We start from the raw sequence: 15,964 nt of genomic DNA, 5'->3' as shown, positions 1-15,964 counted from the left end.
AGTATATGATCACTAACCTAGTTACCTAGATGGTTATCACACCAACACAACTCATCTTAAATAAATCAGGTTCCGACTGCAAAACAAGATTGCATATTCTGTAACAGATTCCATGCTGTATCAAGAACTTAGGAGATTACCTATGGAAACAATAGGCCTTTGCTTTTTATACCTTTTTTGGAATGATGATTTCTCTTTAATTATAAAAAATACAGAGCTATATATGCATGTATAATGTGGTATTAACATTGAACATTTTTGCTCAGAGCATAATTTGGACCCAACATCTCTTTTCGCGAGCGTTACTTTTTGTCAGGTTCATTCTTATTTTCCTGTTTGCATGGTCTGGTATACCTAAAATCCCTACAACACTTATCACAGACTGAAGAAGTCTTCATTAAAAAGGCTACTTACATTCCATCAAGTGCTCGAACAGCATCCTTTGCATCTCTAGGATCTTCAAACTCTATGAATGCAAAGCCTGGAGGGCTTCGAGCTACCCACACATTTCTAAGGGGGCCATATTTACTGAATGCCCTTTCCAGATCATGCTTGGATGCACTGGGACCTAAATTTCCAACATATACTTTGCACGACAGGTCCCATTCACGAAATCTAGACATTTTCTGCAAACATACAAACAATGAATCAATTATAAAGTTTTTAGAGCACACTTGTAACAACTAACTACAATGTAAACATGTCAAGAGATTTACAAATATCATGCATTTTCTCATCAAAAATAGCAGCTAAATGCTGACCATTTACAAAACTAAATATTTATGTTAATTTCAGTCTACAATACAATGTACTATCTGCTCAGAAATTAATGTTTGGTGTAGTTGGCTCGTCAAACCAAGGCGATACCAGCCGTATTTCACGTTTAATTGGAAAGGGAGATGACCAAATATATTTACGGCTGCATAATTCTCCCCTTTCAGAGCAAGAGTTTGTTTAAGCTGGGCTAGGGGAACCCATGGTAATCCTAGAGTTGTGGTTGTGACTGCTGCTATTAACTTCAAACTGTGACTGTTTCTTCATAACAAACTTCATAAAAGAATGTGAACTGTCATGCTGTTGTCAGCACACACATCTTTTTAAATACTTGCATATACTTGTCCCACAAAACTGTATTCCTAATGCTTCTATCAGTCAAAATCTTGGCAAATACACGTAGGGCAAATGTTAATGAACACAGCATTAAAAAAGATCTATTTCCAACTCACATTCTGTTGAACACATATACCTAGAAATTTTTAACATTCAGTTTTACAATCTTTTCTTTCCCCTGACCTACTGTTACTAAGGATGGTAATTTCTGCCATGTACATATTTGAAGGAACTGTGTTTTTGTAAAGTGACTACGGCTCAGATTTTTAGGTTTTCATGAAATGGTTTTTAGCCCTTTATTTTCTTGGAAAAGACCTTTTTAGGTTGAAACACACTATTTAAGCCTTTTTTGGAGTCTTTAATGGAAAGGTTTTGAACATGGCTGCTTGGTTCAGTGACCGTTTATAAATCAAAATTGAAACAAATGAGCCCTCGGCCACCATTTTTAGTCGTATAACCAGGTTGCAATACTTCTAAGAGTGCCTTCAACAGAATTTAAACATTTAAAGTGGCCTATAGCATATTTACAAATTTAAGGGATAAGAAATTTTTTATATAAAAGTTTAAGTACTGACTAACAACACAAGACAGAGACAGTACTTACATGTCACATATAAAATAAATAACAGGCCAGAAGGGCTTTAGCCACAGAATTTTTTAAAAAGTATGCATGAAGGCGAGCCACTATGGGCTGCTCATACCTGTACAGCCACAGGTTACAACCTGGTTAATACGACTAAAAATTGTGACCTAGGGCTAATTTGTTTCAATTTACTCTAACGGGAACTATAATGAACACTAGCATTAACTTATTGTGGTTTGACAGTTATTTTAGTTCTTTGTGAAAAATTATTAATTATTCCTTATATTGGCACTAGAAAAATGTACAAACAATTGAGACATTTGCCCATGCTACGATTACTTTCTCTTTTTTATAAAATTATTTTAATTGGAGGTTGTTCACTGAAAAGTTCTTTTCATGTAACTACATACGACCACAATACAATCTGTGATGTAACGTTGCAATTAAGAAGACACTTTTTTTTATGCCACACCAAGGCTGAAAGAGAGATAGTATAAACCATTTTTTCTTTCCATTACAATATTCATGACTGTCACTACCATTGTCAAAATATGATTGATTTTTGACCACAAACTTCATAACTGGTGGTTGATGTACATGGGGCTGTTGTCAGTATGCTCAACTGAGGTTCTGGAGTTATCTTTAGTATCCTAACACAAATTTTCACTCTATGGCAAAATGTGTGTCGATTTGAAACTCGTGGCAGGGTTAAAACATTGCGCCAGACTGGGATTCAAACTTGGGACCTATGCTTTTCCTGGGCAAGTAGTCTACTGACTGAGTTATAGATGCGAGACTCACCATCCGCCCTTACAGCTTTACTTCCACTAACACATCATCACCTACATTCTAAACTTCACAGAAGTTCTACTGCAGCCCTGTGGGATTAGCACTCCTTGAAGAAAGGATACCTACTGCAGACATAAGGCCTAACCACACAGTTTGTTTTCAGTAAGGACTTTCACTCTGCAGCAGAGAGTGCACTTAGGTAGCTTAGTACCTGTGAAAGGCAAATGTAAGAGGTTCAAGTTCTGGTTCAGCACACAGTTTTAACCTGCAGGAAGTTTCAAATCAGTGCACACCCTGCAGCAGAGTGAAAATTCATTTTGGAAACAACCTTCAGGCTGTGACTGTACAATCTTTGCAGTACACTTCCTTCCAGGAGTGCTATTCCTGCAATAAGATGGCGGAGGGCTTCTGTGAAGTTTGGAAGGTAGAAGATTAAATACTACTAGAAGTAAAGCTGAGAAGGTGGGTCACGAGTCATGCTGGGATGGCTCAGTCGGTGGAGCACCAGCCTGCAAAAGATAAAGGCCCCATGTCCAAGTCCCGGTCTGACATACATTTCTAATCCATATTATACGTTTTTGTGGAACAAGCACTCAACAGACGAGTGAACTGAAGCCAGTGCAGTGCTGACTTGCACTACTTTACCTGCCAGGAGTTAATTCCAAGACTGAGTACTACAGAAAGTGGTTTAGATTTCACATACCGCTGAATCATGAGTTTACAATTGTGTGGATTGTCACCGAGTAATGTGTATCAAATTTGGTGAAAGAGTGTACACAGGCTATGGCTACACAGGGGTTGCACCCGGCTGAATATACAAAATACGGAATAGTCAATGTTAAAATTCTGGATCACGAGCAAGGTAAAAAAAATTACTGTATTTTTTTTTCGGGACCTCTTTTGTCATTGTTGTTACGGTTGTAAACAAAATGGATATCAGGTGCTATCACAGCCATGTGAATTGTTGTCAGTGCTGTAAACAAAATGTATATCTCACTCTGTGACAACTGTGTATCACTTGCAACAGATCTTGGAAACTACCCAAGTACCAAACTGAGATTGACTAATTAGCTTATTTTGAGAGAGGTGTGTTTTAGTCCTTGCATACATAATTCTTTTCCAGTATGGATGAGAAGTAGTGAGACTGGTCCATAATTATTATCTGTCTTACTACTTTCCTTGTAAAGGGGTCTCGTAATTGTAATCTGCCTGTGTGTGTACGGCAATGCTTCTTATGATTATATTGCTTTATAAAAGAAATGAACAGTCGCAAAGTAAAGAATAGAGTCAAGTTTTACCAGGTATAAAATATGGTATACACACAGAAGGAAAAATATTAAATGAAACAGTTGATTTTATGCAGCTTAGAATAAATATATTCAATTTTAACAGTGAACATTCTGAAACTACAGTAGGTTTTACTAAATACTTTCCAGTCTGCACCAGATCATGCATTGTAGCAGACGCTAATAGCATTCAGTATATCTTCACCATTCATCAAAACATTAGTTTAGCAAATTAATGCAGTATCATCTGAAGAAAACTAAAAAGTTACTATATGGATGGCCAACCACGACAAAAAAGTTTCTTTGAAAAAAACTGAAACCTTCGACAAACATGAAACCACTGAACTTAATCAGAAGATCAGCACGGACTACAAAATGAATATGTTACGCTAATACTGTTAACGTGAATGAGGAGTTTTCATCTAAACTGACAAAATTAGTTCCACTCTCTTACATTGTAAAGTTTCACTCAAAAAATTACAACATACTTAAAGGGTCATCTGGTGTAAGCATTGCCACAGTATCATTGGATGTTTATGAACATTCCCTAAACATCCCAAACAATGTCCAAGGAAATCACCAGGCGTCTGAGTCTTGCTTTGTGCATCTTATTACCAGTAACACACAAACCACTGTGGGTAAAAAAATTAGTTGTGTGCGTTTGTCTCATTTGTGAGAACATAAAACATTATCTCTGTATGCTCTACAGCATTCCAAAAATATTACAGATCTGATCTAAGTACCATACACCACTGTTATAAAAATAGCTTAGCCATCGAAAAACTGGGTGCAATAGTAGGAAGGTAAGATAAACAGCTAGTATGAAAGCAAAGTTTACAGATTCATACTCTACAACTTCCTCTGCCACATCGACTGCATTTACTTCTTCTATATTATTGTTGTTGACCTCAACATCCATAGTAGACCTCCTGCAGAACTCCAATGCTGACGTTCAATTTACGAATTCCCTCCAGGGTGATACAGTCACACATGTCATGAAAGTAACACCACCCCGGAAGTCATCCTGGCATCACTCAACCTTGGTTGCCTCACTGTGGAGGTCCTCAATCCAATTGGAAGTAACCACCCACCTGTCCTCCTCACCATATCCCACGCACTATTCTGTCCCCATGCACCCCATCCCACCTTCATCCAAAGGCTGACAACAACTACTCCCCATGCCAACTGGAATGACTGCTGGGGATCCATAGATACACTGACAGAAAGCCACCTCCTAATCCGCTAACATCGCCCATGGCACAGTCTTCCTGCAGCAGATCTAGTCAGATGCTATCTCCATCCATATCCCAACTAAAGCCATATATCCTCATTGACCCATTCTTCCACCACAAGCCATACTCCTCCGTGAATCCCGTCGCTAATATGACTTTCTCCTAGGGTCTTGTGACTGGGGTATATTCACATGCCACTGGCAAATACGACAACGCATTAGAAATTCACTCAATGCGAAAAAACAGCTGGATTGGCACAAGACTCAATGCTACACCCCTAATTAACTCTTCCAACTAGAGGAAAGCATTCCACTGATTTGCAGGCACCCATCCCATCCCTCATTACCCGATCCTTCACAACAACCATCCCTTACTTGATGACCTGAGTAATGCCAATCACTTTGCACACTACCTCTCTAATATCATCTCCATCCCTGACAATCCTCAGTTTGACCACTCCCAATTCCCTACTGCTGACGAATACACAGATACGACAGTTCCACCCCTCCCTTAAAGCTTCTGGTACTTGACAACATACCACAAACAGAATTCAATACCTCAATCACAGCAGAGTACATAGAACATGTATTTCACAGAAAACACAATACATGCCATGGCCACAACTGTATTACTTATTGATATCTCAATGAATGACCTACCTCCTCTCCCGTCACCCTTAGACTACTGTATACCACTATCCTCCCTACAGTCACTATCCTGACCTATGGAAAACCTCCAAAATCCCACTTTTCCTCATACTGAACAAACCCCCACTGATACCCCCTCCTATTGTTCCATCTGCCTCACCTCACTGTTTAACAAGATCTTTGAATACATCCTTTCCCCGACACATCCATCGACATCTGCTTTCTGTTACTCAATGTGGCTACTGTCCCTCATTCTCAGCTGATGATCAATTCCTGAACCTCACCCATTTCCTATCTCAAAAGCTCAGCAATCATAAATCAGCCACATTTGTTTCTCTTGACCTAGAGAAAGCACACGACTATGTATGGCATTCCAGTCTCCTTTTCAAATGCCAGACTTATGCACTTCCAATCAACTGTGTCCACCTGCACACTTCCTAGTCTTATCACCCATTCTATGTCATTGTTAACACCACCAGTTCCCATACCTTCCACCACACTGCAGGAGTGCCTCAAGGTCCGTTCTCTCTCCTCCCCTTTACTTCTTATACCCTGCTTATATGCTCAAACCATCTCCTCCCATCCACCTCCTTCTATATGCTGATGACACTGTTTTCCTTGCCCTCTATCATACATTACAGAAATCCCAACAGTCCTTCCAAATCCAACTCAATCAGTTTATCTCTTTGAATAACCAATAACTTTCTTAAGATTAACCCCTTCAAAATCCAGGCAATGATTATGGAGATTACCGCCTGCACTTTATGTCCCCACGACTTATACCTCACCATTTACGACTATCCTATCCAGTTAACTTAAAAACTAAAACACATTGGATTAACCTTAAACTAGCGACTAATGTGGAAACCTCACCTACTAAGCATCCAACAGATAGCCAACAATAAACAAACTACTAACTGGCCAAACATTTGTACAACAACGCTCCACTGCCTTTCATACATAAAATCCCTGATCTGCACCATCCTTTGCTATGCAAATGTTACATGGATATCCATCCCACCCAAGATCTGTAAGTCCCTTCAGATCTTCAAACTCTATGCTTTCCACATCCACTCACCTTCTCCCATAAAAATCCTTCACCAACTCCTCAAACTCCCACTTCTCCTCACTCACGTTGAACATTTTCAAATAAACAACCACCGCAAACTCTACTCCAATAATCCTATCGTCCCCACTCTCCTTTCTAATCCAAGTGTGCTGCCAAACCTTTACCTACACATCCCACCAATCCTCTGTCTGCACACCCTCCACATCCTATCCCAAAGAAATTTCAATTCTCTCTCTACCCTAGACCACAAATTTGCCCCCAAATATATCCATCCCACCAACTCTGAATCTACCCTACTATACCCATTTCCCCCAAGTGCTCCCTCCTTGTCCTCACACCTCCTTTTCCCCTTTCCTGTTGCTCCCCATCCACTTTTCCTTTCAAATTTATAGAACCCAATACTATCCACCCCTACCTCATCCCACCTCTTACCAGTCCTCAATCCTCATCACCACCCCTCTCCTACCTCCATCCATATCAACCTTTCTTTTCATCAACCCTCTATTGATTCCAGGACAGGTCTTATTCCAGTTTTAGTGAAAGTGTACAGTGCTATGTTTTTAATGTTTAATGGTCACTGTCTACATCTACATTGATACTCCGCAAGCCACCCAACGGTGTGTGGCGGAGGGCACTTTACGTGCCACTGTCATTACCTCCCTTTCCTGTTCCAGTCGCGTATCGTTCGCGGGAAGAACGACTGTCTGAAAGCCTCCGTGCGCGCTCTAATCTCTCTGATTTTACATTCGTGATCTCCTCGGGAGGTATAAGTAGGGGGAAGCAATATATTCGATACCTCATCCAGAAACGCACCCTCTCGAAACCTGGCGAGCAAGCTACACCGCGATGCAGAGCGCCTCTCTTGCAGAGTCTGCCACTTGAGTTTATTAAACATCTCCGTAACGCTATCACGGTTACCAAATAACCCTGTGACGAAACGCGCCGCTCTTCTTTGGATCTTCTCTATCTCCTCTGTCAGACCGATCTGGTACGGATCCCACACTGATGAGCAATACTGAAGTATAGGTCGAACAAGTGTTTTGTAAGCCACCTCCTTTGTTGATGGACTACATTTTCTAAGCACTCTCATAATGAATCTCAACCTGGTACCCGCCTTACCAACAATTAATTTTATATGATCATTCCACTTCAAATCGTTCCGCACGCATACTCTCAGATATTTTACAGAAGTAACTGCTACCAGTGCTTGTTCCGCTATCATATAGTCATACAATAAAGGATCCTTCTTTCTATGTATTCGCAATACATTACATTTGTCTATGTTAAGGGTCGGTTGCCACTCCCTGCACCAAGTGCCTATCCGCTGCAGATCTTCCTGCATTTCGCTACAATTTTCTAATGCTGCAACTTGTCTGTATACTACAGCATCATCCGCGAAAAGCCGCATGGAACTTCCGACACTATCTACTAGGTCATTTATATATATTGTGAAAAGCAATGGTCCCATAACACTCCCCTGTGGCACGCCAGAGGTTACTTTAATGTCTGTAGACGTCTCTCCATTCATAACAACATGCTGTGTTCTGTTTGCTAAAAACTCTTCAATCCAGCCACACAGCTGGTCTGATATTCCGTAGGCTCTTACTTTATCAGGCGACAGTGCGGAACTGTATCGAACGCCTTCCGCAAGTCAAGAAAAATAGCATCTACCTGGGAGCCTGTATCTAATATTTTCTCGGTCTCATGAACAAATAAAGCGAGTTGGGTCTCACACGATCGCTGTTTCCGGAATCCATGTTGATTCCTACATAGTAGATTCTGGGTTTCCAAAAACGACATGATACTCGAGCAAAAACATGTTCTAAAATTCTACAACAGATCGACGTCAGAGATATAGGTCTATAGTTTTGCGCATCTGCTCGACGACCCTTCTTGAAGACTGGGACTATCTGTGCTCTTTTCCAATCATTTGGAACCCTCCGTTCCTCTAGAGACTTGCGGTACACGGCTTTTAGAAGGGGGGCAAGTTCTTTCGCGTACTCTGTGTAGAATCGAATTGGTATCCCGTCAGGTCCAGTGGATCTACACAAATGTATTCCCGGAAGTTCGGTACTCTACGTTAATTATTTTTTTGATGTTGCCATTTTTTCCGTCAGTGTATATTGACAGTGACATAAATCAGCCCTGGTATATTAATATTTTATTTCGCTGTGTCCCGATATTTTTCAAAACATAAAGCGCCTCTTATTAGTATGATAATTACAATTAGACCTAGCTATGAAAAGGAACGTTTCCCCGTTTGATGTTTTTTTTTATTTATGCCCACAGCGGCAACAGTGATTCGCCATTGCAGTTAAATGTGTAAATACAGGATACGTAAGTGCAAAACTAGAGTGTCGTTCGTAGCACGAAATGTAAACAAACATCGTTATATTGAAGTCACGCAACAATTTCGGGTTGATGATGGCGATATTCTGATTAAGCTGCTCTCGCTCTATAGATATTCCTAATCTGTGTTTGAATCCAGCCCAAATTAGGCAACGAAGAAGAGTATAGGGGAATGCATTGATGGTGTAAACTGTTTACGCACCTGGATATAAAAAATTAAACATGGTAAATATGTCTCTTTGTTTTGTTTAACTTCTACATTAGTGTATAATGTCTACTGACTGAAGAGCAGGTTGATTGTACTGCTGCCCCCCCCCCCCCACCACAATATGGGGGTGAGAGCGACGAGGGGAAAAAATAAAAAAAGGGGGAGGGGAGGATGGGAAAAATGTTTTGGCAATGCTTTCGATAGGCCCTAATGTCTCATATGACAAAATATGTCAACTTTTTTTCAGTTTACTCACTGATGTGACATTCTACAATATATACTGTGAATGCAAAGCAACTTTGAGCAATGGTTTTTGTCCACAAAACAGCTTCTAAAGCTTGAAGAACACATTCTCTAGATTTGGTGTGATAAAAAGGCTACAGAACTTATATTCGAGACATGGACACCCAAAAAAACAAAAGATTTGACACCCAAAACCTTTTCATCCGTTTTTCAAGTGCGTATATTTCAATAAACGGCAGAAGCTACTGCACAAAATTGACGAAATGATAGTTTGGCTTTATTTCGTATAGTCAATTCTTGGCTGTACCTGTCCGTAAAACTACTATTTATGGCTGGTTATAAATGGGCTCTCCGAGTAGTGGTGTACTTTCTCTCATTTTAAATGCAGTATCGTTGTACGAGATATACTTAAAAATCTACCAGGACTAAATTGTTACTTAGCACAAGCATTTGCTTACGTAGGTCTTTACCAAAGCAGAGCCTTGTAAGAATACCTTCCATAATAGTTGTGCGGTCGTTGCAGTTTTGCATGCCAGTAGGGAGCAACTTCGGAGTCCATATCTACGAGACGCTGTATTTGTGAAATCAATGGGGATATCTAGCTGAAACTTCAAAGCTATCTATCCTAAACAATGTTGAACCTCCCTACAAAATGTTATTATATTCCTAAATGGTCCATCGGGGATACCGGCCCACTTGACTTAATATAACCCATAAGAGAAGCCAATCTGTGTAGGAAATGCTTCATCTACGATTGTTGTGAATTTTCGTGACTTTCTTGCTCAATTCATAGAGCACCGTACTTAAAATGTCTACTTGCCCAATACAATGGCAGCATTTGGTGCGTTTACATTCGCAGCGACACCTAACTATTGTTATCTCAATCTTAACTGAGCTATATGAATTTACTCATATAATTAAATTAATTATCCTAACAAATGGCTGCCACTAACAAGAGGGCCTACAATAACATTACTATACTACATAATATTCGCGTTCACGAAAAAACAAAACACAAAAATACAGCAAATATTTAAATGAATAATGAAAATCATGCACACCTATTTGTAAAGCGTTTAAAACAACAATCAAAAACACACAATTCCGTAAATACAAAGACTCATACGCAGGAACTCCCAACAAGTAAAACGTCAAGGCTCAAAGAGTCTTGAAATAAGATTCGCCGAACCTATCAAATATCGACACAGCAAAGTAAAAATGCATGCACCCAAAGCAGGAGGAGATCCAAATGCACTTTACACTGGCACCAGTAACTGACTCAATCAGCAACCATGGTAATACAGCCTAACCTATTTGATCAATATTGATTATAAAAACTATTTCTAGATGATAGTTTACTGATTCAATTACGTTTTTTTGCACAAGGTACAACACGATGGAGTGTAATTCATTTGAGAAATGATATGCCAATATACGGTTCAGATGACAGCATTTAGAATCTATGCCTTCCTTATTTAAATATCGTAAGCGTTGCTATGATCGCTCCATAATTTTACTCCATTTAATATTGTACATCCGATCGTGTAACAGTTTCTACCTTGTTCATGTGCGTATAACAAATTTTATCGCTATGATCAGATGTCGCCACTATATTATTCTGCTATCTGATTATGGGCTCAGACTTCATATTTCAGCGTCATATTCTACAAAATACGAGATCATTGGCTAGATGAAATTAATAGCAGGGTGCGGCGTAATCGCCAATACAGTGGTTCCTCTAAATACCAGTTCACTGCTTCAGATTGAAAACCTGATGGGAAGAGAAAACAATAGTATGCGGGAGTTCGCTATCCGAACAATTGTGGAATTACGTCAACTGCAAGATAATGGGCGTACCTGAAGCGTACACAGCAAGAGACTAAATTATACTCCGTCGATGTACGTTCAATCTGCAAGCTACTTTTACAGCTGAAGAACTGCGAGATAAGGTAAAGCAAGCCTACAAAGATTCTGACCTCATCCGACGAACAGGTTTACTTAAGACACTACTGACAACCAGATTTGAAAATTGTTCGTCAGTAGAATCATACATGTCAAAGATAATTTCCATATCAAAAAATTAAATGATTTTATCTCTGACGTTAAAGAAGAATGGATTGGATATATTATTCTTGCAAGACTTGTAGACTAATATAAATTCGTGATTATGGATTTAGAAAACCCAAGCTGGCTCAATAAAAAATAAGTTACTGCAAGAAATAGACAACGACACCTGTAATAAAACACCAGCGATGTTACTTTGCGAATTAACAAGGAAAAGCATTATATTACGTTCAAGAAAAGTGCCAGATGCTACAACTGCAACAAGTGTGTGCGTCTGGCAAAAATTATTGCAACAAGAGCAAAAACAGTGGAAAACTTGGATCAAGGCAGCAACTTACTAGACGTTCTTTTCAAACGCAGCTGCAGGTAAAGATACACATTCAGAAAGGTATGTAGATTCATATACAGCAGCACACATGTCCAAATATACATTTGATGAAAATAATGCTAAAACAGTGACAGGCTTGCAAACTGTAATAGCAAATAATGACGATGTATCTGTGAAAGGAATATGATCGACTGATTGTTTTTTATTTGGTTGCATTTGGTAACATTATATACAGAATGTGTACTTGTAATACACAAGAAGTCAACCTAATATGTTAAAATATTTGACCTAGATGTTACAAAATAAAACTAAAACTGGACAGTAATCATCATAATATTGTGTAAATTTTTCCCTCGATTAATATTTGGGTCTTAAAACTATTTACGTACTACATATCACAGTACATTCAACTGATTATGGTTTATATAAATAAGTACTAATGGCATTCCTCACAATCTTTATTCTTTAGACACATGCTCCTCTACACTATAAAATTCTTTTCCTATTAAATAATTCTTTAGATGTCTTTTAACACTTGCTGCACTGTAGACTCTTAGGAAGGCGCTTCATCATTTGTACAGCTGCAGACCTTTTCTGGTAGCTCTCCCTTTGTGTGGTACATTTCTCAGATGGTATTTATTCAGAATTTTTTTCTAGTAATATGTTTCCATTGATTTATGAAACAATTGTTCTGTGTTTGTATTCATATAGAAATGTCAATATTTTTACATTATTGAATGTTGATCTGTGTGATTCCGTTTGTTTTTTTTATTCAAGGTAGTCCCAAAGGCTTTTTCTTGCAATACAAAAATTAGTTTGTATTATTGCTGTTGGAGTTTCCCCAAGCTGTAATTCTATACTGTAAATATGGTTTAAATAGAACATGTCTTTAGAAGTAGTTTGTTAGCAAAATATGCAAGCTGTTACATTATAAATATTACATTGCTTAATTTACAGCTGATATTATCTATATGCTGTCTCAGTTGAAGCTTATTGTTAACTGTAATTCCCAAAATATTTATAGAGGTCAACTCCTCAAGGTTTCATTCATCTATGAATCTATCTATGTAATCTTCCTTCTCTCTACTTGTGTACACCATGAATACTGTCTTTTTTTATATTCATAATAAAATTGTTATATATGAACCACTGTACTATGTTATAAGTTGACATAAACATGCTTCTTTCAAGTGTTTACAGATTTGCTTCTACATTTACTGTTGTTGTGTCATCCACATGTGCTGTATGAGTGATTCTGTCAGAAGCTTTAGACAAATCCAGTCTTAAAAGAAAAGAAAAAAAATTCCTTGAGGTCTATGTTTATGTGCTGCTCCATGACCCTACTGTCAATATCTTTATTCTTTTCCTTTGTGTAACTTCTGTATTTTTTTGAGTAAATGTTTTTTTTCGTATCCAGGGTGTAATTGTAAAGTTAATAAAATGTTTTCTTGCTTAATTTACAGCTGATATTATCTATATGCTGTCTCAGTTGAAGCTTATTGTTAACAGTAATTCCCAAAATATTTATAGAGGTCAACTCCTCGATGTTTCGTTTCATCTATGAATTTATCTATGTAATCTTCCTTTTCTCTATTTGTGTACACCATGAATACTGTCTTTTTTTATATTCATAATAAAATTGTTATATATGAAGCACTGTACTATGTTATAAGTTGACATAAACACGCTTCTTTCAAGTGTTTACAGATTTGCTTCTACATTTACTGTTGTTGTGTCATCGGCACTCTGTGTTTTTTGATTCTTCTCACTGACTTCAATATAGTTTATAAATGGCTGAACAGAAGTGGACCAACTACAGATCCTTGAGATACACCATACTGAATATCTCTGATTTCATATCTGCCAAGAGATTTTGTTATCATATACTACTTTTTGTTAATGACATACGATTTTATCCATTGCACTGCATGTCCACATGAGCTATTCCTTTCAAGTTTTTCAGTTAGTGCTGTATGAGTGATTCTGTCAGAAGCTATAGACAAATCCAGTCTTAAAAGAAAAGAAAAAAAAATTCCTTTAGGTCTATGTTTGTGTGCGGCTCCATGACTCTGCTCTCAATATCTTTATTCTTTGCTTTTGTGTAACTTCTGTGTTTTTTTGAGTAAATGTTTTTTTTTCGTATCCAGGGTGTAATTATAAAGTCAATAAAATGTTTTCCTGCCTTTAAAATAATATTTTTCATCATCCAGAAACATATCAGATATGGAGATTCCTTGTCAGTTGTATCTATAATAGAGCCTGTTAGGTTTGAGATGTTGATTTCAGTAGATATCATATCTGGAAACCATGTTGTGTGAGAATCGAAATACTATGTTTCTCTGGGAATGTGGTCACACTACTACGCATGGACATCTCTGATACGTTTGGGAAATTGAAGATTAAAGCTACTGGTCCCTAGTTATCTGGAACATCTTCATCATCTTTCTTACAGATGGGTACCACATTGCTCATTTTTAACTTTTCTGTGTACCTGATCTTCATTTGTGAATGTTTTCATAAGAAACAAGAAAGATAGAATTAAATGGAGAATACTCTCTTTGTACTTCAACTAAGCACAAATCTACTATCTGTTAGTAAAGTAGTAGAAAAAGACGATTCTATTTTACTTGAAAGGCAAGGCTGTCGTATTTACGACACATTAAAAAAAATAATCATTAGCAAATGGAATGTATTGACTAGACCAACCATTTGATCGGAATTTTGAATTAAAATCACTATTGAATTCAAATAATCTAGAGTTGTGGCATAAAAGACTAGGTCATCTGCATCCTAAAGCCATGCATGCACTACACAAATGTCTGACTAGTGATATTTCATATAAGGGAGAATTTGCAATTTGTCTAGACAGCACTCAAACAAGACTTCACAATTTAGCTCAAGAGCCACGGAAATTCTCAAGCTAATTCATTCAGATTTGTGAGTTAATGTAAACTAGGTCGACTGGAGAAGCCAAATACTTCCTAACTGTAACCGACAGCTATTCCAGAAAAGGAATGCTATATGCCAGTGTTCTCAGAAATAAAAATCAAGTACAACATCTGATTCTAGGCTTTGAAAACCTAGTTGAAAGACAACCCGCAAAAGGAGTCTGCACACAGATAATAGTACAGAGTACATGAACGATAATATGACAATTTCCTTTGGCAAGAAGAATCTAACATAAGACTGTAGTGCCTTACATACCAAAATCAAACTGGCAGCTACCCATGGCAATGACACAATTGTAGAAAAAGCAAAATGCCTTCTCTTCGAAGCATTTTTCCAAAATAAATTTTGGGCTGAAGTAGTCTCTGCTGCAGTGTACTTAACAAGTAGATCTCCTACAAAGGCCCTAAAAAAAAGACACCAGACAAACAAGATACCTGATCTTCGAATCTCAAAATATTTTGATGTAAGGACTATGTTCAAATTCTGGGAGCCTACAGACAAAAATGCGACAGAGAGAGTACTGAGTGTATCTTAGTAGGATTTCGTAAACACTGAAAAGCATACAGAAATTTTGCAGCAAATTGCCACTGTGTCATAAACTTGAGGCACATTAGTTTTGATGAAGGTACTTTTTAGCAGTATATAGAAGAAAATGAGTCTCAGGAATCAAATCGGCTGTTCATTACACAGAAATAAATGAAGCAAAATGAAATAACAACGACTGAACTAGAAGTAATTGAACCTGGACCTATTTCTATCACATGAAGCAATAGTTCAATAAGTACTACCTGTAAGGGATAATCAAGTCCAGACAATGCAAATAGTGGTAAGGAGCAACTGCAGTAACTAGAGACAATTTAAGAATTCCAAAAGAAGTATTCCAAAGAAGCCTGTGACTTCATAACTTATCACTCTAAACAGGCAATGTACATTCGTCCTTCGTCACTGGAAGAAGCAACGATATCAGCAAATGTTGAAAACTGGCTGAAGTCAATGCAATCTCACGAAGACAAGCACATATGGGAGTGTGCTATTTTGCCTTCAGATTAGAAGCCAAAATATGCGAAATTTGTGTTTAACACTAAGAAAGATCTGAAATACCACATT

The 15,964-nt window shown here is 38.0% G+C and overlaps 1 protein-coding gene across 1 annotated transcript in view; it reads right to left on the bottom strand.

Annotated features, from left to right (window-relative positions):
• LOC124612701 (RNA-binding protein 1-like) overlaps positions 1–10,710 on the bottom strand; it is a 41,852-nt gene extending 31,142 nt beyond the window's left edge. The window contains exons 1-2 of the mRNA XM_047141050.1: positions 10,578–10,710; positions 415–626 (exon numbers count right to left, since the gene is read on the bottom strand). Of these exons, the coding sequence (XP_046997006.1) occupies positions 415–623 (209 nt within the window). The 5' untranslated portion in view covers positions 624–626; positions 10,578–10,710. The remainder of the gene's footprint in view (positions 1–414; positions 627–10,577) is intronic.
• Between the last annotated feature and the right edge of the window lie 5,254 nt (positions 10,711–15,964).

Source organism: Schistocerca americana, chromosome 4 (assembly GCF_021461395.2).
Source record: "Schistocerca americana isolate TAMUIC-IGC-003095 chromosome 4, iqSchAmer2.1, whole genome shotgun sequence".
Lineage (NCBI taxonomy): Eukaryota > Metazoa > Arthropoda > Insecta > Orthoptera > Acrididae > Schistocerca > Schistocerca americana.
This window is presented reverse-complemented; position numbering and strand designations above follow the sequence as displayed.